Below are 25,367 nucleotides of genomic sequence, written 5' to 3' on the forward strand. Positions count from 1 at the left end.
AACGACGACTACGACGACTGCATCATGCGTCCACATTCATAATATTCATTTTATGGTCAACCTGGCCCAAAATAAAAAATGGCACAAAGAACACACCAAAATAATTAAATACACATGGAAAAAACTTACTTCTTCTTCGAATCACCCTATTAATTCTGTAAAGTTGGTGGGGTTCCCTTTTTTTTAAATCCGACCACCTTTTGCGCAGGTGCTCTCTGCTCCTGGTTTTCCCAAACTTCCGCTGGAGCCTACGGATGACCTTCTCCATAATTTGGGCTTTAACTTTATTGGGATGCATGTAGGGGCCATGCTTGGCATCATAGTCCTCCCTCCTCAATATGGTGACCATCTCCACCATTTCATTAAAGCTCATGTTGGAGGCTCTGCAGCGGAATCTGCGGCGTGTTTGGGCCTGGCCTGCCTCCTGGCTAGAGCTAGAATACACCTCCATGTTGTCCATCTTTTCTCACTCACCAAACGACAGAGAAGGGGCGTGGAAAGGACGATACCGAACGTCAGGGGCGGGGTGTCGTGCGGAGCGTCACGCGTGCGTAGTGTAAAAGGGATGGGACGTGTTTGGAAACGGCCTGCATAGTCTGTGGAAGAAGTCGTAATTCCCGATCTTTCCTAACGACGAGACGTAAGTTTTTAATTCCGACTTTATTATAGTGAATAGGGAATGAGTTTGTGGGCTAGTTAGGGGAAGTAAGCTAGTGCCTTTAATTACATTATGTTTTGGCTTCTGTTTCATGTGCAGAAAGAATGGATGCCTTCAAGGATGCGGACTTCCTGACAGAATTCATCCAAAAATGGAAGGAACATCCAGTTCTGTGGCAAACCAAAAGCACACTAAATAAAAACAAAGATGCCAGGGAGAAAGCTAGACAGAGCATGCTTGTTTTTTGAAAACAAGGGTCCCCAACGCCACAACAGCCACTGTGAAAAATAAACTCAATTCCATCAGGGGCACCTACAGGGCCCAACGGGTCCAAGTCCTGGCCTCAATGAGGTCTGGGGCTGCAGCTGACTCCATATACAAACCAACCCTGTGGTACTATAGTCAGCTGCAGTTCCTGGACGACCACATTGAGACCAGGACATCCATGTCTACCCTTCCCCCAAGAGGTAGCTCCCAGCTTCCCAGCAGCCAATCCTCCAGTGTTCCCTGCAGACAAGAGCAGACAAGCTCGGAGGAAGAGGAAGAGTTCCTGGAGGACCCCAATTGTGAGCCGTGGAGAATGGTATGTGTTTTTTGTTTGAATTTAGTTAGTATATGACAAGTATAGTAATAATGGTAAATGTATGTTACTATTGTTCTAAATTCTATGTGAATCTCGTAAGTTTAGGGATAGGATCAATAGTCAGTAGTGGGAAAACATGATGGGGTGAAAATGGGCAAATTAATAATGTTGATGAAGGAGTGGGTGGCATTTTCAGATAGGCCAGTAGGGGGGGAGTAACGCAATACACCTGCAAGGGGTCCCAGATGGAAGACACCCTTTTTGAGTACTATCTAGTTGACACTAAATTGATTAAATGAATTTTTGGGGAAAAGGCCACTTATTTACTAAATTAGGCATGCAACAACCCACATAATTCCAGGGGGACCATGTCTGAAGGTGTTTAAGGGGCCACATAATTAAGGATGGCGACCCTGTGTGTAATATATATTGACATTCAATTTGCATCACTCATGATTGTAAAAATGTGTGTGATTAATGACAAACACAAATAACATATGTTCCTTTTTTTCATACACAGGCAGACCCAAGCCAGGAACAGCCAGGGCCCACAGGGAGCCAGGAACAGCCAGGGCCCACAGGGAGCCAGGAAGAGACAGGGCCCACAGGGAGCCAGGAGGAGCCAGGGCCAACTGCAAGGCAGGAGGTGGAAGAGCCCACTGGGAGCCAGGAGGTGGCAGGCCCCAGTGGGACCCAGGAGGCACGCCGGCGGGATACCATCTCCCGGATCCCTCCATTCCGCAATCCCAATAAACGGCTCAGGAGTATGCGACAAATGGAGGAGGAGACCCAGGGCCTGCTTCGCCAAGCTACTGCAGCCATCCGAGAGCCACCCAGTGAAGTTGAGGGGTTCGCAGCGCTCATTGCAGCCAAGATGTACAATCTGGAGCAGAGCCAGCGTGTGCGCTGCGAACTCCTCATCTTCCAAGCCATAACCATGGCATCCCTGGGGCAGCTCGATGACGACACCCACATTGTGCGGATTGCTCCTCCTGTCCTTGCTGCTCCTCCTGCTCCTGCTCCTGCTCCTGCTCCTGCACCTGCTCCTGCTCCTCCACCTGCTCCTGCTTCTCCACCTCATGAGGCTGCTATGGCTCCTGCCACCTCATCTCCTCCAGGAACCCAGCCCCCAAGGACTCGGGCTACCGGGAAGGCTGCAGGGAAGACTGCAGGGAAGGCTGCTGGGAAGAAAAGGGCGAAGAAATAATACGGTGCCCCTGATGGAATTTTAATGTGGACTCACAGGCTGTATTTGTGGCTTCGGGGACCCTTGTTTTCAGAAAAAAACAAGCATGCTCTAAAGTGCTGCCTACCTTGGCATCTTTGTTTTTATTATGTTGTGTTTTTGGGTTGCCACTTTTTTTTTTTCAAAATTTTTATGAAGACTAAAATAAAAATTAATTTTTCAGCCAAATTTCAACATGTTTCTTTATTGTAGATTTGAGAGATCAGTATTGAGTGGGCAGACCCATTACAAAATAAATAATGCAAACATTAACAAGGTAAAAAAACATGCTTGTGGGTGAGTTAACTAAAAAATTAGGTTGTTGCAGACACTTCACACACTCCTAAATAAAAACAAAATAGAGATTACTAATCAAATTGGTGACAAAAAAAAAAAAAAAAAAAAAAGGTGGACCAATATATATATTTAAAATGTTTAAGATGGAAGATACAACTAAATAACAGAACACAAACATAAACATTATCAAACAAGAAAGAAACTAATTAAAAGCTTGTCATAACTATGCAACAAGATCAGCCGCAACAAACGTCCATTTCTGGGTAGCAGTTAAAAGCAGGGGTTAAAGAAGCGCTTTATTTTCTTGTCTATAAGCTGAAAAACACCTTAACGAATGTGCTGATTCCATTCTGAACAGTCGTTTTACATGAATGAGCGCTGCCGTCTCCTAACTTGCTTCTGAGCATGCGCGGGCTTAAATCAACGTTTTTACGTACACACGGTCAATGTTTAGAACACAGAAAATGACGTCGGCCAAAAACGACACATAAAATTGAAGCATGCTTCAATTTTTTTCTGTCGTTTTTTAGAAGACATAAAACGACGTTTTTGCCCACACACGGTCAATTAAATTGACGTTTTTGAAAATGACGTTTTTTTCCATCGCAGAAAACGATGGTGTGTACGCGGCATAAGAAAAACTATTTTTTTTTTTCAAAACTTTTGTCCTTTTTTTGTTTATTCGGGGAGGCTCCTTTGAGGCTAGCCGGGCTAGAAGAGCCTTTAGTGGGGCATGGAGCTGACCTCTGCTCGGACACTGTGTACTCCATCCGTGCTGGAGGAGCAGTCTGTGCTCTGTTCTCTTCCTCATACGCACTCTGTAGAACACTGATTCCTTTGCATGTCTGCAGTTGAAGCAGTGAAAACAAAGCTCTAATTCTTAATGGCACACCCATGCACATAGCAAATGCGGGTGTGTTTGCAGTCACCAGAATTCATGGTATCGCAATACCATGCAATTTGGTGTGATTTCAAAAATTGTACTTGCCATACTTTTTGCACATTTGTGCTTGTTTGGCAGCCCATTGAAATGAATGGGCTGCCAGAAATGCTCCACATAGAAACAAGTGGGAACACCTACAGTATCTTACAAAAGTAACTACACCCCTCACATTTTTGTAAATATTTTATTATGTCTTTTCATGTGGCAACACTGAAGAAATTACACTTTACCACAATGTGAAGTAGTGAGTATACAACTTGTATATCAGTGTAAATTTGCTGTCCCCTCAAAATAACTCAACACACAGCCATTAATGTGTAAACCGCTGGCAACAAAAGTGAATAAACCTCTAAGTGAAAATGTCCAAATTGGTCCCAAAATGTGACAATATTTTGTGTGGCCACCATTATTTTCCAGCACTGCATTAACCCTCTTGGGCATGGAGTTCACCAGAGCTTCACAGGTTGCCACTGGAGTCCTCTTCCCCTCCTCCATGACAACATCACAGAGCTGGTGGATGTTAGAGACCTTGCGCTCCTCCCCCTTCTGTTTGAGGATGCCCCACAGATGCTCTATAGGGTTTAGGTCTGGAGACATGCTTGGCCAGTCATCACCTTTACCCATAGCTTCTTTAGTAAGGCAGTGGTCGTCGTGGAGGTGTGTTTGGGGTCGTTATCATGTTGGAATACTGCCCTGCGGCCCAGTCTCCAAAAGGGATGGGATCATGCTCTGCTTCAGTATGTCACAGTACATGTTGGTATTCATGGTTCCCTCAATGAACTGTAGCTCCCCAGTGCAGACAGCACTTATGTAGTCCCAGTCCATGACATTCCCACCACCATGCTTGACTGTTGACTGTAGACACACACCTCACCTGGTTGCCGCCACACACGCTTGACACCATCTGAACCAAATACTTTTATCTTGGTCTCATCAGACCACAGGACATGGTTTCAGTAATCCATGTCCTTAGTCTGCTTGTCTTCAGCAAACTGTGGGCTTTCTTGTGCATCATCTTTAGAAGAGGCTTCCTTTTGGGACCACAGCCATGCAGACCAATTTGATGGCGTGTGCGGCGTATGGTCTGAGCACTGACAGGCTGACCCCCCCACCTCTTCAACCTCTGCAGCAATGCACTCATATGTCTATTTCCCAAAGACAACCTCTGGATATGACGCTGAGCACGTGCACTCAACTTCTTTGGTTGAGCATGGCGAGGCCTGTTCTGAGTGGAACCTGTCCCGTTAAACCTCTGTATGGTCTTGGCCATAGTGCTGCAGCTCAGTTTCAGAGTCTTGGCATACTTCTTATCAGTGGCGGTTCGTCCATAGAGGGCGCTGGAGCGCCGCCCCCTCTGGCTCTCACCGCCACTGAGTCAAATAACATAGATTCATGCATTGCACGAATCTATGTTATTTTCGCCGCTGCCACTGTTATTCAGATGGTCGGCGCTCAATGTCCGGCCATCTGAATAACGCCAGCTGGTTGGCTGTACGGAAATGTCTATCAAAGCCAACAGCTCTGATAGGCTTTCCCAATACAGCCCTCGGGTCCCGGAAGCTTATTCTCGGAGCGCACAGACTGTACGCCCCTTGAATAAGATGACAGGCGTCTCAGCCAATCAGGTTGGCCGGTTCTGGCTACCGGTAACCTGATTGGCTGAGACGCCTGTCAGTCATCGAGGGCGGGAGAAGACATCGTGGGACGTGGATGCCTAAAACCAGTAAAGGTAAGTGCCGGGCGGGGGGGGAAGAAAGCAATTTACAGGGCACAGTGGGGACAATTGGCACATCGGCGACCATTAAAGGGCACAGTGGCTGCGTTTAATGGCATGGCACAGTGGTGACAATGTATGGCACAGTGGTGACAATGGATGGCACAGTGGCTGCGTTTAATGGCATGGCACAGTGGTGACAATGGATGGCACAGTGGTGACAATGGATGGCACAGTGGCTGCGTTTAATGGCATGGCACAGTGGTGACAATGTATGGCACAGTGGTGACAATGGATGGCACAGTGGCTGCGTTTAATGGCATGGCACAGTGGTGACAATGTATGGCACAGTGGCTGCGTTTAATGGCATGGCACAGTGGTGACAATGGATGGCACAGTGACTGCGTTTAATGGCATGGCACAGTGGTGACAATGTATGGCACAGTGGCTGCGTTTAATGGCATGGCACAGTGGTGACAATGGATGGCACAGTGACTGTGTTTAATGACATGGCACAGTGGTGCAAATTGATGGCACAGTGACTGCATTTGATGGCATGGCACAGTGACTGCGTTTAATGGCATGGCACAGTGGTGCGAATTGATAGCACAGTGACTGCATTTGATGGCATGGCACAGTGACTGCGTTTAATGGCATGGCACAGTGGTGCGAATTGATGGCACAGTGGTGCGAATTGATGGCACAGTGGCTGCATTTGATGGCATGGCACAGTGGTGCAAATTGATGGCACAGTGGCTGCGTTTGATGGCATGTAACAGTGGCTGCGTTTGATGGCATGTAACAGTGGCTGCGTTTGGGCACAGTGAGACTGCAATTTTTTTTTCCTTTGCGCCCCCCAAAAATTTGGAGCACCAGCCGCCACTGCTTCTTATAGCCTAGCCCTTAGGCCATCTTTATGTAGAGCAACAATTCTATTTTTCCGATCCTCAGAGAGTTCTTTGACATGAGGTGCCATGTTGAACTTTCAGTGACTAGTATGGGAGCGTGAGAGCGATAACACCAAATTTAACACACCTACTCCCCATTCACACCTGAGACCTTGTAACACTAACGTGTCACATGACACCAGGGAGGGAAAATGGCTAATTGGGCCCAATTTGGACATTTTCACTTAGGGGTGTACTCACTATTTATGCCAGTGGTTTAGACATGAATGGCTGTGTGTTGAGTTATTTTGAGGGGACAGCAAATTTACAGTGTTATACACGCTGTACACTCACTACACAACATTGTAGAAAAGTGTCATTTCTTCAGTGTTTGATTTGATTTAATATGGGATTTGTACAGCGCCGAATGCGCTCCCTTAGGAAACCCTATATTCAAACTTTAATTGCCTATTCAAAGGTAGAAGAGCCTAGGGTGTAGAATTTGAAAGAGGTAACATAAAACAGAGAAAAGCTAGAGAGGGGGGCAAGGAGGGGGCTAACCCTCCAGATGGAGGAGGAAAAAAAGTCCATGGTTTTGCATGGTTCCTATTCTTTATCAGATTATCCGTAAGCCTGAAACAAGAGGTGGGTTTTAAACCCTTCCCGAAACTCATGAGGGAGGGTGAGGACCTTAGAGACGCTGGCAGGGAATTCCACAGCTCATTACCCTTTGTGACCAGGCGTCTGTTGCCAGTGGATTGTAGTCTGCTAATTGTTGGTTCTGTGAGATGTAAGTTAGCTGAGAAAAGTGATCTTGATGGCATATAGTGAGAGGCCCATTCAGACAGATAGATTGGGCCTAGTTTCTGGTGTGCCCTATACATATAGCACATTGCCTTGAATAGTACTCGCTTGGCGATAGGGAGCCAAAGCAATTTTTCCAGCACAGGAGTTATGTGGTCTGTTCTATCGCAACCAGAAGCCAGGTGCGCAGCTTGATTCTGGATGACTTGCAATTTTCTTTGCCACTTCAGTGGTAGTCCAGGAAAAAAGATGTTGGAGCAATCCAACCGGGAACTAGCTGGTTTACGTACGAAAACAGATCTTTAATTTTTCGACGTCTTTGTATATAGAAATTTGAGTTTTTGATACAGAGTTTTGTCTGAGGTATGAATGACAGGCAGGGATCAAAGATGATGCCTAGGTTCTTGACTTGTTTTGCCGGCATTGGGGTTGGGCAGAATGAGATGGGCCAGGCCGCACGCTGTTACAACACTTCCACAAGCATATACAACGTCTCATTTGTTTTTATGAAATGTGAGTACCCAGTGATTTTAATTAATAAACACCAGATTTTTTAAAACGGTATCACACTATTTGGGCATCCTTTTTTCCTTTTTCCCTTCTTTTGAGTGGTTTCATTTTGTAATTTTGTGCTAATAAATTGACACTAAACATTATCTTTATTCTCAAAAAATAATCCATCAGCTACTTCAAGTGATTGTGAAGGCATAATTTTTTTTAAATGTTATAGATGTTATACTTACCTGCTCCTCAGTGCACTGATGGGCACTGATAAGCAGCACTGATGAGGAAGCACTAATGGGCACTGATTGGCAGCACTGATTGGCATTAATTGGCGGCACTGATTGGCACTGATATGCAACACTGATGGGCACTGTTTTAGCTGCACTGATCACCAGGACACTAATGATCAGTGTCCTGATTATCAGTGTAGATGCCCCCTATAACACTTGCTGGTTACCGTCTCTCCTCTCACGGTCTTCCGCCGCTCCAACCAGTAACCTGGAAGTAACATCACTTTGTCACTTTTGGTTAACTCCGCTGTCAATGCCACTGATTTAAACAAATTCAAGGTAATCCAAAATGCATATTTTGGCATTTTGAATACTTTTAAGTACAAAGGGGGCACTTTGAGTCCGACCCCAGATCTCTCCATAAAAAGTACCTGTCACTGCCTATAACTGTCACAAGGGATGTTTACATTCCTTGTGACAGCAATACAAGTGATCAGATTTGTATTTATTTTTTAAAACCTCACAAATGAGCTTCTGGAAGAATAGTAAAACATTCCCATAGACACACTCCTAAACCTTGTGGAAAGCCTTCCCAGAAGATTTCATTCACAGTGTGGGCACCCTGCCGAGACAACTTTCGGCTTCACGGCCAGGCACTCACTGAGCATGCGCGAGTTACACTGCGCTCTAGAAGTGGACAGGCAATCTCCTGGGACCTGTCACGTGGGAGATCGCCTAGAGGGAGGGGCCGCCAAGTCGAGAAGAGGAGTCGCCTAGGCGGTCCCTGGGTAGAAGTCCCACTCCTACCGAAGCCCCCAATCCCCCCTTCAAAAAAATGACATGCCAAATGTAGCATGTAAGGTGGCGAGGAGTGCTTAAAGCGGAAGTTCCACTATAGCTGCAAAGGGTGCACCAACTCAATATTGAACCCTATGGACTAAGACTGGAAGGCCATTAAAGTTCATGTGTGTGTAAAGGCGTCCCAATACTTTTGACAACATAGTGTATGTCTGACTCTACAGACTGCTGTAGCACACTGTAGAAATAGCAAATCTTCTAAAACGCTTTCATCAGTTTGTATATTTTGTCCAACCTGTTTTGAAATTTAATGCTTAGTGTGAGGAATTCCAATAATAGATAATATAATAAAAGGTTTGTCTTAAATTATGGCTCAGGTTGGAGCAATTTGGTCAAATATCATATACTTTATTGGGAGCACAATAGCAAAGATATCAGTTTCCTTTATAATTACAGACAAATGTCATTTACTAAGACTCTGCAGATTCAGAAGACATATTACATTTGACCTTTCATTCTTTGAAATATTCCCTAAAGGGAGTTTTATAGGTTAATATGGTTACTGATGTACAAACCATGATGTCAGGCAATATCTGTTCTATTATACAAATAAAATTATATGGATCGTGGCCTCTTAATATACACACACATATTTATATGTATACATACAGTGTCAAGTAAATGTATGTGAACCCCTTTGGAATTTCCTGTTTTTCTGCAGGAATTCGCCATAAAATGTGATCTGATCCTCATCAAGTCAAAACAATAGACATACATAATGTGCTTAAGTTGATAACACCAATTCATATTCCTGTTTATGAGTCTACCATACTAAAGTCTTTGAACAGTTGGGTGTCTATGGCAGAACAACACAAAGCTGCTGCTCTCCAAAAAGTTTGCCAAAGAGCAGCTTAGCAAACCGCAACACTAATGGCAAAATGTTTTGTGGACTGATGCCACAAAGTTGAATTGTTCGGGAAGAATACTCAGCACTATGTATGGCTCAAAATGGGCACAACTTACCAACATCAAAACATCATCCCAGAGGTGAAGTATGGTCAAGGAAACTTTAGGATTTGGGCTTGATTGGCTGGACCACATGCCATCGTTGAGGGAGAAATAAATTCTTAAGTTTACCAAAATATCCTACAGGATAATGTCAGGGTGGCTGCCCACCAGCTGAAGCTGAATAGAAGTCGGATGATGCAGCAGGACAATGACCCTGAGCATCAAAGTAAATCCACCACAGACTGGCTTCAGAAAAAAACAAAATTGCCTTTTGGAGTGGTATGGTCTGAGCCCAGACCTTAACCCCAAAGAGATGCTGTGGAATGACACACACCAGACATCGTACAATGTCTGAGCTGAAGCAAATTTGTAAAGTGGCATGGTCAAAAATGTCTCCAGAAAGCTGTGCAGGTCAGACTCTGAGCTACCAAAAGCATTTGCTGGAAGTCATTGCTGCCAATGGAGGGCTTCACAAGCTTTTAACGCTGAGGGTTCCCTTACTTTTTCTGCCAGTCCTGTGAATGTTTAATGGTTGTGTCTAATAAAGACATGAGGAAATAGAATTGTTTGTGTGTTATCAGCTAAAATGGGTTGTTAAGGCCGTGCACACAATTTTTTTTGCCCCTGAAAGACGCAATTCTGTTGCGAAACGGCGCATGGTGGAACGGCGCAGTAACGTCACTCCCCACTTCACCTAAACAGGAACGGGTTTACCTGCAGGAGACACTATGGGAGCCATTTTGTTTTTTTCGGTATGACCTTTGAGATTGGAATCCACTAAACCTACGAGTGTGTTGTCCCGGACCGCCATGTTTTGGATTCAGCTGGAGGCGATTGAACATATTATCTCAAGGCTGTCTTTGACCCTCTGTAAAGGGAGGTCAACTAGATCCGGTAAGCAGGCATTTTTTTTCGGTGGTGGATCACATCTTACAAGTCTTGTATGAAGCTATTACAGCATAGGAGAAAGACTGTTGTTACACGGGTGTCCTAAGTTTTGGAGTTAATTCATCATCTTCACACCAAATGTTTGATACAAATTACACCATTTATTGGTTTTATTTTGGACTAGTTTATAATCACCTATTTTGTTCCATTAACACTATATGACAGTTTATCGGACTACCATGTGTGTTTCTGTGGACTCATCTGTTCACCATATTTATTTGCTACATTAATAACCTTTGGTTCACTTTATCGGATTATTATATGCAATTCTGTGTTTTCACTAATTTACATGCATTAACGGTAATCACTATTTGTGTTTATACGCTATGCAGACCCACTATAGTTAGCGCAACCACCCTTTTTTCCAAGTTTGTTTATCAGCAGGTTGCAGCTTCCTCACTTTTACAGATACACTTGTTTTTTCTTCACATTTGGACCATATATTTTCATAATTCCATTTTATTTTCATTTTTGGCGCAGTTTTTTTTCCCCTTTTTTCCTAGTATAACCTATACTACTGTGTTTCCCTGAAAATAAGACTGGGTCTTACAATAATTTTGGCTAAGCACACTAGGGCTTATTTATTTATGGTATGTACAATAATCTATATTTATTCAAATACAGTCATGTCATCTTCTTCTGGAAAAAAAAATATTGTGATCCTTTAACCCCCCTGACGGTAAACACGAGCGTGACTCGGGGTTGGTTTTACATGTTAGGATCGGCAAACCCGAGTCACGCTCGGGCTGGACGGGCTTACCTTTCGCTGGATCCACAGGCTTGGTTTACTCACCTTGTCCCTGGATCCAGCGATGCCACCCGCTGTGTGAGCGAGCGGGACCTCCTCGCTCGATTCACAGTCCCCGTGTGACGCCGATCTCCGTTCCCTGCGACGTTACGACGCACGGGGACGGAGAACGGCGCCAAATTCAAAAAAGTAAACAAACACATTACATACAGTATACTGTAATCTTATAGATTACAGTACTGTATGTAAAAAATACACACCCCCCCTGTCCCTAGTGGTCTGCCCAGTGTCCTACATGTTCTTTTATATAATAAAAAATGTCATTTCTGCCTAAAAACTGTAGATTGTCCAAAAGTGTCCCTTTATGTCAAAAATGGTTTTAGATCAGCTAGAAAACAGCGATAATAAATTATAATCACTTGCAGAAATGTGCGATAGCGATTTGCGGGGAAATTCGTCATAAAAAAAATAAAATAATGACAGCGACAATTCTGCAACTGCAAATTTCAGTGATTTTGAGTTGATTACATTATTGAATAATTTTTATTATAATTATATTATTATTTGTTATAATTATTTATAATTATTTATTATATTATAATTTATAATTTTGTTTTAAAAAAAAAAATCATACCCGGGATGCCTACAAGACTCTTGCTTGGTCAGATTTAAGTGAGTTATTTCTAAAAATTACAGGCCTACAGTATAAAACGCCAATTTCCTTGCAAAATAAATGTACCGCTTTTGGTACGTAATTCCAGACAGAATCATACCGCCAGGGAGGTTAAAGCATGATAGACAGCATAGTGCTTATGCTGTGTCATTTATCGCTCTATGTTCTAAAAAACCTGGAATAAAACAATAAAATGTTTTAAAAACAGTCTCTGTGTCCCCTATCTTCTCTCCCCCAATTTACACAGCACAAGCACTGCGCTGTCATTCAGACTTTAACCATTTCAATACCAGGCACTTATACCCCCTTTCTGTCCAAGCCAATTTTCAGCTTTCAGTGCTGTTGCTGTTTAAATGACAATTGCATGGTTAAGCTACACTGTACCCAAACAGAATTTGTATAAAATGTTTTTCTTTTGTTTCTGTTTTAAAAAAAAAAAAAGTAAGTTTTCTCCTTGACTGATGAGTACTGATAAGGTGGCACCAATGAGGTGGCACTGATGTTGAGCACTAATAGGCGGCACTGATGGGCACTGGTAGGTGACACTGATGGGTGGCACTGATATGCAGCACTGACGGGCATTGATAGGTGGCACTGATGGGCCCTCATGGGTGGCACTGGTGGGCACTGATAGGTGACATTGATGGGCACTGAAAGGATGCCCTGATGGGTACTTAAGGGTGGCACTGATAGGCGGCACTGATGGGCACTACTTGGCACTGATGGGCACTTATACTTGGCACTGATATGCGGCACTGATAGATGGCACTGATAGGCATCACTGATGGCACTGGCAGGCATTGCTGATGTGCACTGATTGACAGCTGCCTGGGCACTGATTGGCATATCCCTGGTGGTCTAGGGTGGCATACCTTGTGGTCCAGTGTGGTGGCCATCCCTGTTGGTCCTGACGGCATCCTGGTGGTCCTGGGCGGGCACCTGAGGGGAGACCGTCATGCCGAGCGGCTCTCCTCTACTCGCATCTGTCAGACGCAAGTGAGGAAAAGCTGATCAACAGCTCTTCCTGTTTACATCATGATCAGCCGAGATTGGACACGGCTGATCCGTCAGAGGCTCTTTACCGAGATCTGTGTAGCGGTGTGTCAGACTGACACACCGCAACAACGATCGCCGCAATGCGCGCCCCCACTGGCGCGCGGCAGCTGTTATCCTACTGGACATTATATGATGCCCAGTCAGGATAACTGAATCACCGTCCAGCCGTCATTCTGCTATAGGCCGCGCGGGAAGTGGTTAAAGGAACAGGATGCTTTTTTTTTTTAGGATAACAAACACTTTAAGCACATGTTGTTGTGACTAATAATAGTAATAATTGCTATACAAAATGTTGTTAACTAGCACTTACTTTTAAAGTTCCAACAAATGTTTGAAAATCTGATTTGACCCTTGTTCTGGATTTGGACTTCATTTTAACATTGCACACACAGCAAAGGATTTTCTCTTCTCTCTACAGGCTGATTCCCAGCATTTTGTCTGCAATAATGAGTCCGTCTGACAGTTGCAATTGAGCTCTCCTACAAACAGTACCTCCACACCGCCTTATTATTGCAAATGATGCTGACATATGTTGCTTTGCTTGCAAAAATCTTATTCTGAATGAGAGATACAGAAGGAGGATGGTAATTAGAGTTTCTTGTTTGTTTAAAAATGAATACAAATCAAACTTACTTTTTGTATTACAAATTAACAGAAATAAGGCAGCAACCTACTTTGAAGTCACCGACAATTTTTTTTAACTTTACTGATAAATACGTTGAAGAACGCTGCAAAACAATGTCAAATTCTCATGCAACAAATATTGAGCGGTCTGTCATCAAAAAGGATTCTGATTTTGGACTTATAACATTAAAAGCTTTTGGTATAGTCCAGTATTTCCTTTTACATGGTTTATGAAAAATTGTTTTCAAATACTTAATGTAGTTTTCATTTCCTAGCTTATCTTCATATTGGCATACTATGGGCCAACTTCTCTTCCTCTGACCTCGTACAACCACCCATAAGCTAGTCTATAGATAAGACAGACAATCCCCCCCGTGTTCCATCACAAGGATCCTCAGGACAGAAGAACATGGAAACGTATGATAATCGGCCAGGAAAACCTTTTTATGTCAGCATACTACGGGACAAAGCAAGCAATGGTTACAGAGGGGGAGAAGAAATAAACCACTCTACACCAAGATTTTTTCAAAATGTACACTAAGGGCCAGATTCTTGTAGAATCCGCGGCGGCGTAGCGTAAGCCATTTACACTACGCCGCCGCAAATTACTGGAGCAAGTGCCGTATTCTCCAAGCACTTGCTCCGTAATTTGCGGCGGCGTAGTGTAAATGGCCCGTCGTAAGGCCGCGTAATTCAAAGGGGGCGGCCCCCGCGCCGATCGAACTGCGCATGCGCCGAGCGGAAAAATAACCCAGTGCGCATGCTCCAGCTCACAACGGAAAACGTCAATGACGCCGACGTGAGCGTCATTGACGTAAAGTCGTATTCGCGGACGACTTAGGAAAACGACGTAAACGACGGAAAAAGCCGACGCTGACCCGATGCCATACTTAACAAGGCATACGACGGACCTTCGTAAACTTGCCCCTCATATAGCAGGGGCAAGTTTACGCTTACGGAAACGTCGTAAATTCACTGCGTCGTCCGCGCGTACGTTCAGGAATCTCGCGTAAATAGCTAATTTGCATAGACGACGGGGAAAACGACGAGGCGACACCTAGCGGCAGGAAAAAAAATTGCATTTAAGATCTGACAGCGTAAGAGCCTTACGCCTGTCAGATCTAAGGGATATCTATGCGTAACTGATTCTAAGAATCAGTCGCATAGATACGACGGCCCAGATTAGGACTTACGACGGCGCAAATGGCGTTGCGCCGTCGTAAGCCCTTTGCTTTGAGAATCTGGGCCTAAATAAATAGCAAGTGGCAAGGCTTAAAGGGGTTACAAAGGTTCGTTTTTTATTTTCTAAATAGGTTCCTTTAAGCTAGTGCATTGTTGGTTCACTTACCTTTTCCTTCAATTTCCCTTCTAAATGTTTTTTTTCTTTGTTTTCTTTGTCTGAATTTCTCACTTCCTGTTCCTCCTCAGTAAGGTGTTCAGTAAGCTGTTCTAAATGACTTTCCACCGCTCAGATGATGGTGGAAAGCTTACCGAGGAGAAACAGGAAGTGAGAAATTCAAACAAAGAAAAACAACATTTAGAAGGGAAATCAAAGGAAAAGGTGAGTGAACCAACAATGCACTAGCTTAAAGGAACCAATTTAGAAAATAAAAGACAAACCTTTACAACCCCTTTAAGCAGAGGTTCTGAGAAAAAAGGCGAATCTTCAAAAATGTTTGCAGGGAGGTTTCTAGGCCAAAGTTGGAGATACTTTTTAATGGTTGGTCTTTACCACAATGTTTGGTGATATGCAACCACTGGCCAATGAAAGTAGGCCTTGGGGAGATCTATCAAACACATCCAATCTTTCTCCCCAACTATCGAAATGATGGTCTCTAGGAACTCCACTCTGAAATGTCTAAATTGTAGGACTGGTCTGAACTTGCTGTTTGATTTAGAACCAGGAACAAAGGACCTTTCTCTTTCACAAGAACTAGTAAATGGCTCACACCGACCATCAATTATTTTAGTAACCTAAGATAAGCTTTTCAATTTGATCATTTTGGAATATGAGCTTGTATATAGACATCTGATGAAGGCAATCTGGAAAATGATATCCAATATCCTTTGTTAACTTTATCGCCAATCTAACTGTCAATCCAAATGTGCCTTTGAAACAATTACAAGTACTTGTGTATAATTTGTCCAGTCAGAAATTTTTATTCAGGAGGAGGTTTGTTATGGAGTACAGTTAGATATTTTTTCTATGTTTGGTAACATGTTACTGTTAAAGTAGAACTATAGGCAACACTTTTTTCCATTTTGGATAGAGCAAGGGAGGGTTATACCCATCAAATTTGTTTTTGCCAGCTGTGTACCATTTTGGAGATATTCCTTCACTTTCTGTCTTATAGCCAAACAATAAATGAGAGGAAATCCCTGCAAATTAAGGGAATTCCTTGGGGACCCCCAGGTCACCAGAACTAGTGTCACAATTGGAAGCATTCTCCTCTTATTACTTTTCTGGGGACAGCCAAGAAATTTGGGATTACCTACTACTTTCACTTTCAATGATACTGGTATACAGGACATATAGAGAGGGTGAATCTCCTTAACGGGGGCAATAAGTACTGACAGGAGTTCTAATCCTTCTCCACTCTGTCCATAACTAAAAAAAAAAAGGGTTGCCTTTAGGTATACTTTACCCCCTTCGACCACCCAAACCACTGCAACAGAAGGCAGGGTTCCTCTCCCCGCATCCGCTGTCACGTTTTTAAAATGGCACAGCTGTGTGGGGCCAACATAGCTGTATGAATGAAAAAACACCTTGGAAGATGGATGTCTAGTTTCAATGAACTGGGATGGAACATGTAGGATACCTTGTAGGCAAAATGCTGCATGATGTGATTTTGGTAAGAGGGATGGTTTTGGGTTTTAGGTATGGTGTATGTGACCATGCTTCATATTCCACCCTGAATATGGGTGTAACATAAAACATGATCTAAAACATGGACTTAATACTATTTTATATATTAATAATTTATATGTGGACTTGACAGTGGTATTAGCAATGCTGATATAGTATAATACAGTATCATACAGTATAACTGTGATAATATTTACAGATAATGTTCTAATAATGTGATGACAATGTCTACCCTTGCATTATTTTAATAATGCAGATTATGCGCTCATGGATTACTCAATTTCAGATTTGCCTGTATAACTTCTATTAGAAAGAGTAAAGCTGAGCGTCAGGCACAAAAGCCCCAACAGACTCTTTTCAGGCCTGACACTCAGAGATACATAAATAACTAAAGTATATTTAATATACAGTTTTATTCTCCTTCTGAAGCCCAGGAAGTGTCTGAATTAGACATGTGCATGACGAAAAAATGTGTTTTGTTTCGTTTAGATTCGCTAATCTAGTTATTTTGTTTAGTTAAATTCGGTCTATTTGTTTAATTCGTATTCGGGATTGATATTTGGAAATCGTGTTCGGAATTTGATTGTCTTTTTTGAAATTTTCTTTGAATTTACTGACTTTTTTCAATTCGAAACGTTCAAATCGATAAATTTAGAATCGGTCGAAACAAATTTTTTTTATTTTTTTATTATGCAAAAGCGGCAAAGTGAACAAACAAAAGAAAAATCTTCATCAAATGATTTCAATGACTCTTTAAATCACCTTTGACCTTTGACTTAACAAAAACAGCATTATTTCGAAATGGTACTCTAAGAACACACATGGCCAGATTCACGTAGAAGCACGTATCTTTATGCCGGAGTAGCGCATCCCATTTGCACTACGACGACGTAACATAGTGAGGCAAGTACTGTATTTACAAAGCACTTGCCTCCTAAGTTACGTCGGCGTAGCGCAAATGGCCCGGCGTAACCCCGGCTAATTCAAAATAGGCAGGTAGGGGGTGTGTAGTATGGTAATGAATCGTGACCCCATGTAAATAAAGCGCCAATCGTATGGCGCATGTGTGCGCATGCTCAGAATCACGTCGCAAATACTCATTGCTTTCTACGTAAACGTAACCTATGCCCAGCCCCATTCACGTATGCTTACGCAAATGACGTAAAATACGACGGCTGTTCCGACGTCCATACCTTGCATGGGCTGCGCCATCTTTTTGGTGGTTTATCTTTACGCCGGAAAAACGCCTTACGTAAACAGCGTATCGGGCGCAAGTACGTTCGTGAATCGGCGTATCTAGGTCATTTGCATATTCTAGGCGAAAATCCACGTACACGCCCTTAGCGGCCAGCGTAAATATGCTGCTAAGATACGGCGGCGTAGGAGACTTACGCCGGTCGTATCCTAGCAACAGAGAAGCGTATCTCAGTTTGAGAATACGCTTAAAGATACGATGGCGCGCATTCGGACTTACGACGGCGTATCTACTGATACGCCGTCGTAAGTCTTACTGAATCCGGCTAACAGTCTTTAAATTCAGAAATATCTTTACAGTTCGAATTGGAATGGAATTTGGTGTAAAATTCTATTTGAATTTCGATTTAAATTTCGGAAATTCAGACAAATTTAGTTTCGTTATTCGGAGCATTAGGTAAACTTCGCTTATACTGTAATTTGGGTTTTTGGATATTCGGATATCTCTGAATAAAAAAAAAATTGTCTGAATATTAATTCGGAACGAAACGAACCACAAAAGCAAGTAATAAGTTGTCTATATCTTACCATCTGACACTGGGCAGATATTTTAGTTTTACAGAAAGCAAATATAACTAAATAACAGCATACATTCTCATCCCTGGGAGGTAGTTCTATATTATCATAACAACTTACAGTCCACTCACACTGATGCGCTTCAAATGTGTTCCCATTGTTTTTTGAATAAAAAAGGTGCCTTTTCGATTCGCTTTTGAATAACTACACCAAAGATGCAGCATGCAAGACTTTTCAAAATGCAGTGTGAACAGTTACATAGTTTTCATTCGCTTTATTGCCCTGGAAAAGCATGCCAAAGTGCACCAATGTGAAAGGGGCCTTAAAGCAGGGGGAAGCGGATACCCTCTATTTAGAGGCATCCAGCTTCCACTTCCTCCAAGGCCTCCGCGGCACCAGAAGGAAGTTCACACTCCCCCCTCCCTTCCTGCAATCTTCTGGGACACGTCAGGTCCCAGAAGTTTGCCCGCCCATTCACAGCATGCAGCACGGCTCATGCATGCGCAGTGCGTGCCCGGCTGTGAAGCCACAGAGAAGAGGAGGGGGAGAGGAGTGTGACTGTTCGCCAACATCACTGGACCGTGGGACAGGTGAGTGTCTAATTATTAAAAGTCAGCAGCTACACTTTTTGTAGCTGCTGACTTTTAAATAGGTGGAACTCCGCTGTAAGAATAACGTTTCAGATGTTTATAAATGCCCATTACTGATTGGTTAATTAAAATTTGTAAAAGACTAAGACGTATAAAAAAAATGACAAACTGTATATATTTACATTTATTTTTACAGTATGTAGCACAGACAATTAAAACATTTAACATTATATGTATACATTGGTGGAGATTGTCAAAGGCACAGGATTAAGATCCATTGCAAGGCGTAAAGTACTGAGGAACACTATGAGGAAAGTGATTTATTTATCACATCAGTAGCATTAAGGAATGATGCTGTCAAATATTACTGTGGTTAGTGTGCCTTTCTGAACACTGATGGTACTTTGTAACTGGCAGCTGGATTTAAAGGTCAGAATTTGAAAAAGAAATGATCATCATAATTCATTGTCAGGGGATCTAATGACCAGAATACCTTTTTTTACTGAAACGCTCATGTATTCATGCATGTTGATATCTATTCTGTCTGTAATTTCCATCATTTTGATTCACAATATCAAGCACTGCTTAAAGTGTACCTGAACTGAACTGAGTGAAGATTTACTATATAACAGGGAAGATCTAGACATATTTAATTGTGCTTAAGTTGTACACTGAGGCTGGGTTCACATTATTGCACTGCAGTAACACACACATTACCATATTATGCATAAACACACATTATGCATGTTGCTGCACTGTGGTGTCACATTGGTTACGGCAGCCCAATACCTTACCAAATGCATTGCAGCACATCAGAATGCATGGTATAAAACTACTATGCATTGTTGTGAAGTTTGTTAGAAAGAATAGGGCATGCCCCTTTTTTGGTGCATTAGGCAGCCTATTCATGTGGATGCAGCATAACACATGTTAAAGCACTGCAATGGTGCAAATCCAGCCTGAAGGATCTACCCTTTGCCTTGAAATACTCCTGAAAAATAGCCGTATACTCCCTGACATATGTGCCTAGTCCCTAGGCACTCTTGTCCTGTACCCCATAGATCATCTAAGGCAGAGGTCTCCAAACTTTCGAAACAAAGGTCTGGTTTACTGTCCTTCACACTTTAGGGGAGCCGGACTGTGGCCATCGTCAGTAGGAGTATAAAATCACCCATCATTGGTATCAGCGGGAGGAATTGTGCCCCATCATTGATTTCATTGAGCCCAATTGTTGGTGTCATTGGGAGGAACTGTGCCCAATCTTTGATGTCATTTGTAGGATATGTGCCCCATCATTGATGTCATTAGGAGGAATTTTGCTCTTCATTGGTGTCAGCGAATAAAATAGCAAGGGCCGGATAAAAGCAAGCTAAGGGCTGCATCTGGCCCCTGGGCCGCAGTTTGGAGATCTTTGATCTAAGGCACTGCTGAGGGCACACAGTGAAAAGATCTTTCTGCTTCATACATTTTCTGGATCTGTGCATTCTGCACTTCAACACCTGCTTCTCTGATATTTCCCCATCAGTCATTAGATCATGAGTCACCGGGGGGAAGGGGGCTTCCCTGCTCCTTACCAAGATGGTTGCCAGAGACACAGTATGGAGCAAGCCATGTAAGTTAGTACTGTGGAAAAGATCAGCTGTTGGAAGCCTACAGACAATACTGATTTAAATAGTTATTTTCCCTATGTTTGCATTTTTGGGCAAAACTTCCATTATACAGGTCCTCTTGTCCAAGCAAAAACATTTTTATAAATCACATATGCAGAGCTATGTTAATCTTTACTTATAACATTTTAACAATTTTGTCTTTGTTTGTGGAACTGGGAAGGCAGTCAATACACAAATACACACTTTAAGATCGTTGGTAGACAGTGTGAGCCCAGATGTGTCTGTGACGGGCCCTCATCATTGACAGCTGTATTATGAACATTGACTGAACTGCTCTTTAGTTTTTATAAAGATTTGGGTCAGTACAGCACAAAGAGCAAACCTACTCACAAGGGAATTTATCGGACTTTATAGAGTTTCACCTTGGTGTGGTAAAATAAAATGATTTGTATCTGGCCTTATTATAAAGCAAAGAGCACACTTGCACAATGTTCTTTGCCTTTTTATCATAAAGGTCATGATGTTTGATAAGCATTTCACATATTAATGGGTGATTCCCGATAAGCCGTTTTGTTGCTCTATATGGTAACGTGCCATGCTTCTGGAATGAATGTTTTGAGCCATTGCTTTGTTACAGAATTGTGCTGTTTTTGGCCCACTCACACGATAGCTCCCTTTGGTCAACAACCTTGCAAGATAATTATTATAGGGAAAAAAAGTGCTATTGATGACAGGGCCTGTTTAACCTATGGAGCATTCTATGACTTCTCTGTTGTTTGAGAATTTGAAGCATCTTCACTGACTTCATGCATGCTCTAATTATTTACTGAATTACCCACAAGGGCAAGAGTTGGCCAGAAAAGAGCAGATTAAAAAAGTAATTAAAAACTGTAATTATTGTGCTTGTGTGCTGCCAACTCTTGCAAATGGGTGCCTTAAAGAGAATACAGTTCTGAATAGAGACATTATTTTATTCACAACCTTAACTGAATGGTCCAGTCAACCCAAAACTGTTACTTTGGTTATGGGTGTGTTGTGCGTGTAGATTGATTCATAAACTGGCTTTAAATAGTGATCAGATACTCTGCACAAGGACTTACTAGAAGTTTTGTGCATTGCCCCCCATTTAAGTATGAAGTGAACAACCCAGTAGATTAAAGGGGCCGTAAAGGATTTTTTTCCCCCTAAATAGCTTCCTTTACCTTAGTACAGTCCTCCTTCACTTACCTCATCCTTCCATTTTGCTTTTAAATGTCCTTATTTCTTCTGAAAAATGCTCACTTCCTGTTCTTCTGTCTGTAACTACAAACTGTAATGTGAGGCTTTCTCCCTGGTGTGGAGAAAGCCTCTTGAAGGGGGATGGGGCGAGCAGGCAAGTCTGGGCACTCTACTTTGTAGATAGAGAAAGGAGCTGTGTGTTAGTGGGCTTCCTGACACTCCTGCTCCCCCTCCCCCCTCAAGAGGCTTTCTCCACACCAGGAAGAAAGCCTCGCATTACGGTGTGTAGTTACAGACAGAAGAACAGGAAGTGAGGATTTCTCAGAAGAAATAAGGACATTTAAAAGAAAAATCGAAGGATCATGTAAGTGAAGGAGGACTGCACTAAGGTAAAGGAAGCTATTTAGGGAAAGAAATGTTTTCCTTTACAACCCCTTTAAAGCAATACCTACAACCCAGATAGCAAGGATAACTTGCCACAAACTTGTGACAGTGTTGAATTGTAAGTTTGTCAACATGCTGCCCATTTACACTTGCCAGTTGTACACTTGCAGAGCACAAGTTCTAGTTGACATTTTACCAATTTGTATCAAATTTGCGTGGCAAGTCTCTAGCAACAGCAAATTTGCAGTGGCCTACAGCAAGAGCTCTGCAAGTTTACAGCATGAAGATTCAGTCACAGTGACCCCTGTGGTGGGATGACTATTGCACAACTTAACAAAACCAGAACTTGCAGCAGACTTGCAGAATGTTTGCAAAGAAAGTTGATCTGGAGTCATAGAAAATCGGACTTGCCCCAATTGTGCAACAAACTTGTGAAGCTTGGCAAGTCTAGCAATAGCTTATCAAGGCGTTTTCAAACTTGCAGCTTAATTGCTTGCTATCTGGGAATCAGGGCTGGTGAACAGACTCAAAAGGCTAAGCCCAACAGCATCCATTTTGGCCGGACTGACCCTTTTGCCACGTACACACGATCCGAAAATCGGACGACGGATCGTCCGACTTTTTTCGTTTACTAGTTGCAAGTAGAAATTGAATAGGTTACTAAAGTCACGAAAATTATCGTACGACAGAAAAAAAATTGGAAGTGATGTCATGTGTTGTAATGTATTTGTGTTGCATTTTCGGACAACAACTGTACTGACCAAATGAAAATCGTACGTCTGGTATCGTATGAGAAAAATTTTCGTGCATGTCCGATAAAATAATATCGGATGAACTGTCATGATCGGCTCACGGAAGCCCTGTACTAATGATCCGATTATCGTACGATTCTTCCTCAGACGACATTTTTCGTGCAATATTCGGATCGTGTGTACTGGCCATTTAAGGGGAAAGATCCTTTGGTTTGGTGATACACTAATGTGTTGCTTATGTTTAACAGATTTTTGTACAGCCCATAGGAAATAAGCCAAATTTCATTTCTCAAAGTGAACTAATAAATGTCATGCTCAAGTACATATATTACTCTTAAACCATTGCAACATATTGTTTTCATAGATATCCCATAGGTAAGACGTAATACGAAGTACACATATATTATCCCACCTTTTACCTAAAAGTATGTTAAACTTGTGCTAGTTTGGTCATTGGATATTGTGCATGCCAAAAAGAAAAAATATAAGTAGAAATATTTATCCCAAAATAATCTCTTTAAATGTAACAAATTTACAGATGACTAGTAAATGCAAGTATAATTGCCAAGTATGATAGAGGTACAGTGTGTGGCAGTTTATGTGCAGGAGAAAAAGCACAGGTTGGTGTTTAGATCAAGAGTTCTATAATATGAAGGATCTCCCAGAGCGTCCTGATTAAAGAGAGTACATTTGCTTGATAAGTTAATTTAACATGAAAAAACATTCACGTTGACTGAAACTGGGCACAGAGCAGACAAAACGAATAAATGACAAAAGCAAAATTGAGCTAAAAAGCAGCATCATATCAAACAGAATAAGGGATGTATGTTCAGATTCAAAGGTGTTATCCACATGCAAGAATTTCAGGTTTCCTGTCTTTAAGAATTCAGTTTAATCTCTTTTTATGAAGAAAGGTTAGAAAAAGAAGACCTCTGGGAAGAAATACTACAAACTTCTAAGTTAGTGAAGGAGCTCCCTGCGTCACTTGTGTATTCAGGATAAGATGACGTCGAGGATATGATATTTTTTAGTCTCTGAAGAGCTATAATAAGCAGCAAAAGAAGAAAGGCCAACAGGCTAAGAAAGATGGACACGTAGACGTAAACGTTTGATAAACGGTTGGGTGTTGATGATGAGGAATCCACTGAGGTTGAGAGAGAGGTAGGGAACAATTCCAAGAATGTTCCATTCCCGATGTCTTCTGGTAGAAGTGCTGAAGGACCAAATCCAGACATAGTGGCATGGGCAATGTGTTTTCTTTTTTTCAAAAAGATTCAAGTCAGGACATCTTTGAAAGACACCAGTGTAGTTACAATCCAGTCATCCACTTTGGTATGAAAGGTGAACCTGAAATATATAAAGCATTTTAATTGTATAATATATGCAGTGCTAAAAAAAAAAACGTTTTACTTTTCACGATGTTGCTTTGATAATGCTAAACGATAGGTATATTTTACCCAGAAGCTGTTGAATTGTTAATGCAAGAGACTCTGCAGGGCAAAGTGACAGTGTCTCTGCAAAGGGCCTCTCTAATCTCCTTACAGTATGTTCACGTTGCTGTTGCTTTCTTACTTATCCTTCCTCAGTCAGTACTGAAACTTAAATCAGTAATGTTAGCAACCAGGGGGTATGGCTATATCACTCCCTCCATCATGTGACAGTGCTCAGCTCTAGCGATTGGCTGCTAGGCCCAAGCACCGTCACAGGACAGGAAGTCATATGCTCCCCCATACCAAGGAGCACCAACAGAGAAATAACCAGCAAGGTGATGCTGGTAGGTGAGTATAAGGGGATCATTAGGGGCATTTGCGGAGACCCTGTCACTTTGCTCTACATGAACATAGTGACAGTTTCTCTTTACCCACTTGAGCTTTCGACCAGTATACCTCATATGGCCCACAGAAATGTTTACATTTCTGATATAGTCTCAATATTTTAGCAATAAGTTAGCATATCAGGGTAATAGATATATATTTTTTGGATCATTTTTTGGTTGGCAAAACTAGTGTTACTGTATATAAAAAGTGTACATTTTATTCTATAGTTTGTCACCTTTAAAATGACACAACAATTATGTTTCTGGTCCAAAGCATGATGTTATTCACAAATTAAATAATGTCTTTTTTTATAAAATGTGTAATTTTGAAAATTTGTTGCTACAAAAATAAATGAACAGTGCAAACAATGCAAAAAACATTAACAAAACAAACAAAAATGAAAAATATTATTGGTAAATAAATGAATAAAAAGATAGCGGAAAAATAATAGCTCAAGAAAGATGGGATTGAATGAGTTAATCAGGTGTGTACTAGGTACACCAAAGATATTTGGTTGAATGTTTTCTGGGCTTACCAGGCGCTGGTCCATAATTAGTTGATGCATAGTTGGTTTCTTAATATGAACCTGTCAAGTCCCAGAAAGAATTTCAACTAACAATATAGCAGGAAGCATGTAGGGCTTTGAAGCATCTATAGTGG

At 42.1% G+C, this 25,367-nt stretch overlaps 1 protein-coding gene across 1 annotated transcript in view; it reads right to left on the minus strand.

Annotated features, from left to right (window-relative positions):
* Window positions 1–23,551: 23,551 nt before the first annotated feature.
* Window positions 23,552–25,367, minus strand: part of SERTM1 (serine rich and transmembrane domain containing 1) — an 83,663-nt gene continuing 81,847 nt past the window's right edge. The window contains exon 2 of the mRNA XM_040340395.1: window positions 23,552–24,237. Within this exon, the coding sequence (XP_040196329.1) occupies window positions 23,793–24,125 (333 nt within the window). The 5' untranslated portion in view covers window positions 24,126–24,237 and the 3' untranslated portion in view covers window positions 23,552–23,792. The remainder of the gene's footprint in view (window positions 24,238–25,367) is intronic.

The sequence above is a fragment of the Rana temporaria genome, chromosome 2, assembly GCF_905171775.1.
Source record: "Rana temporaria chromosome 2, aRanTem1.1, whole genome shotgun sequence".
NCBI classification, from domain to species: domain Eukaryota; kingdom Metazoa; phylum Chordata; class Amphibia; order Anura; family Ranidae; genus Rana; species Rana temporaria.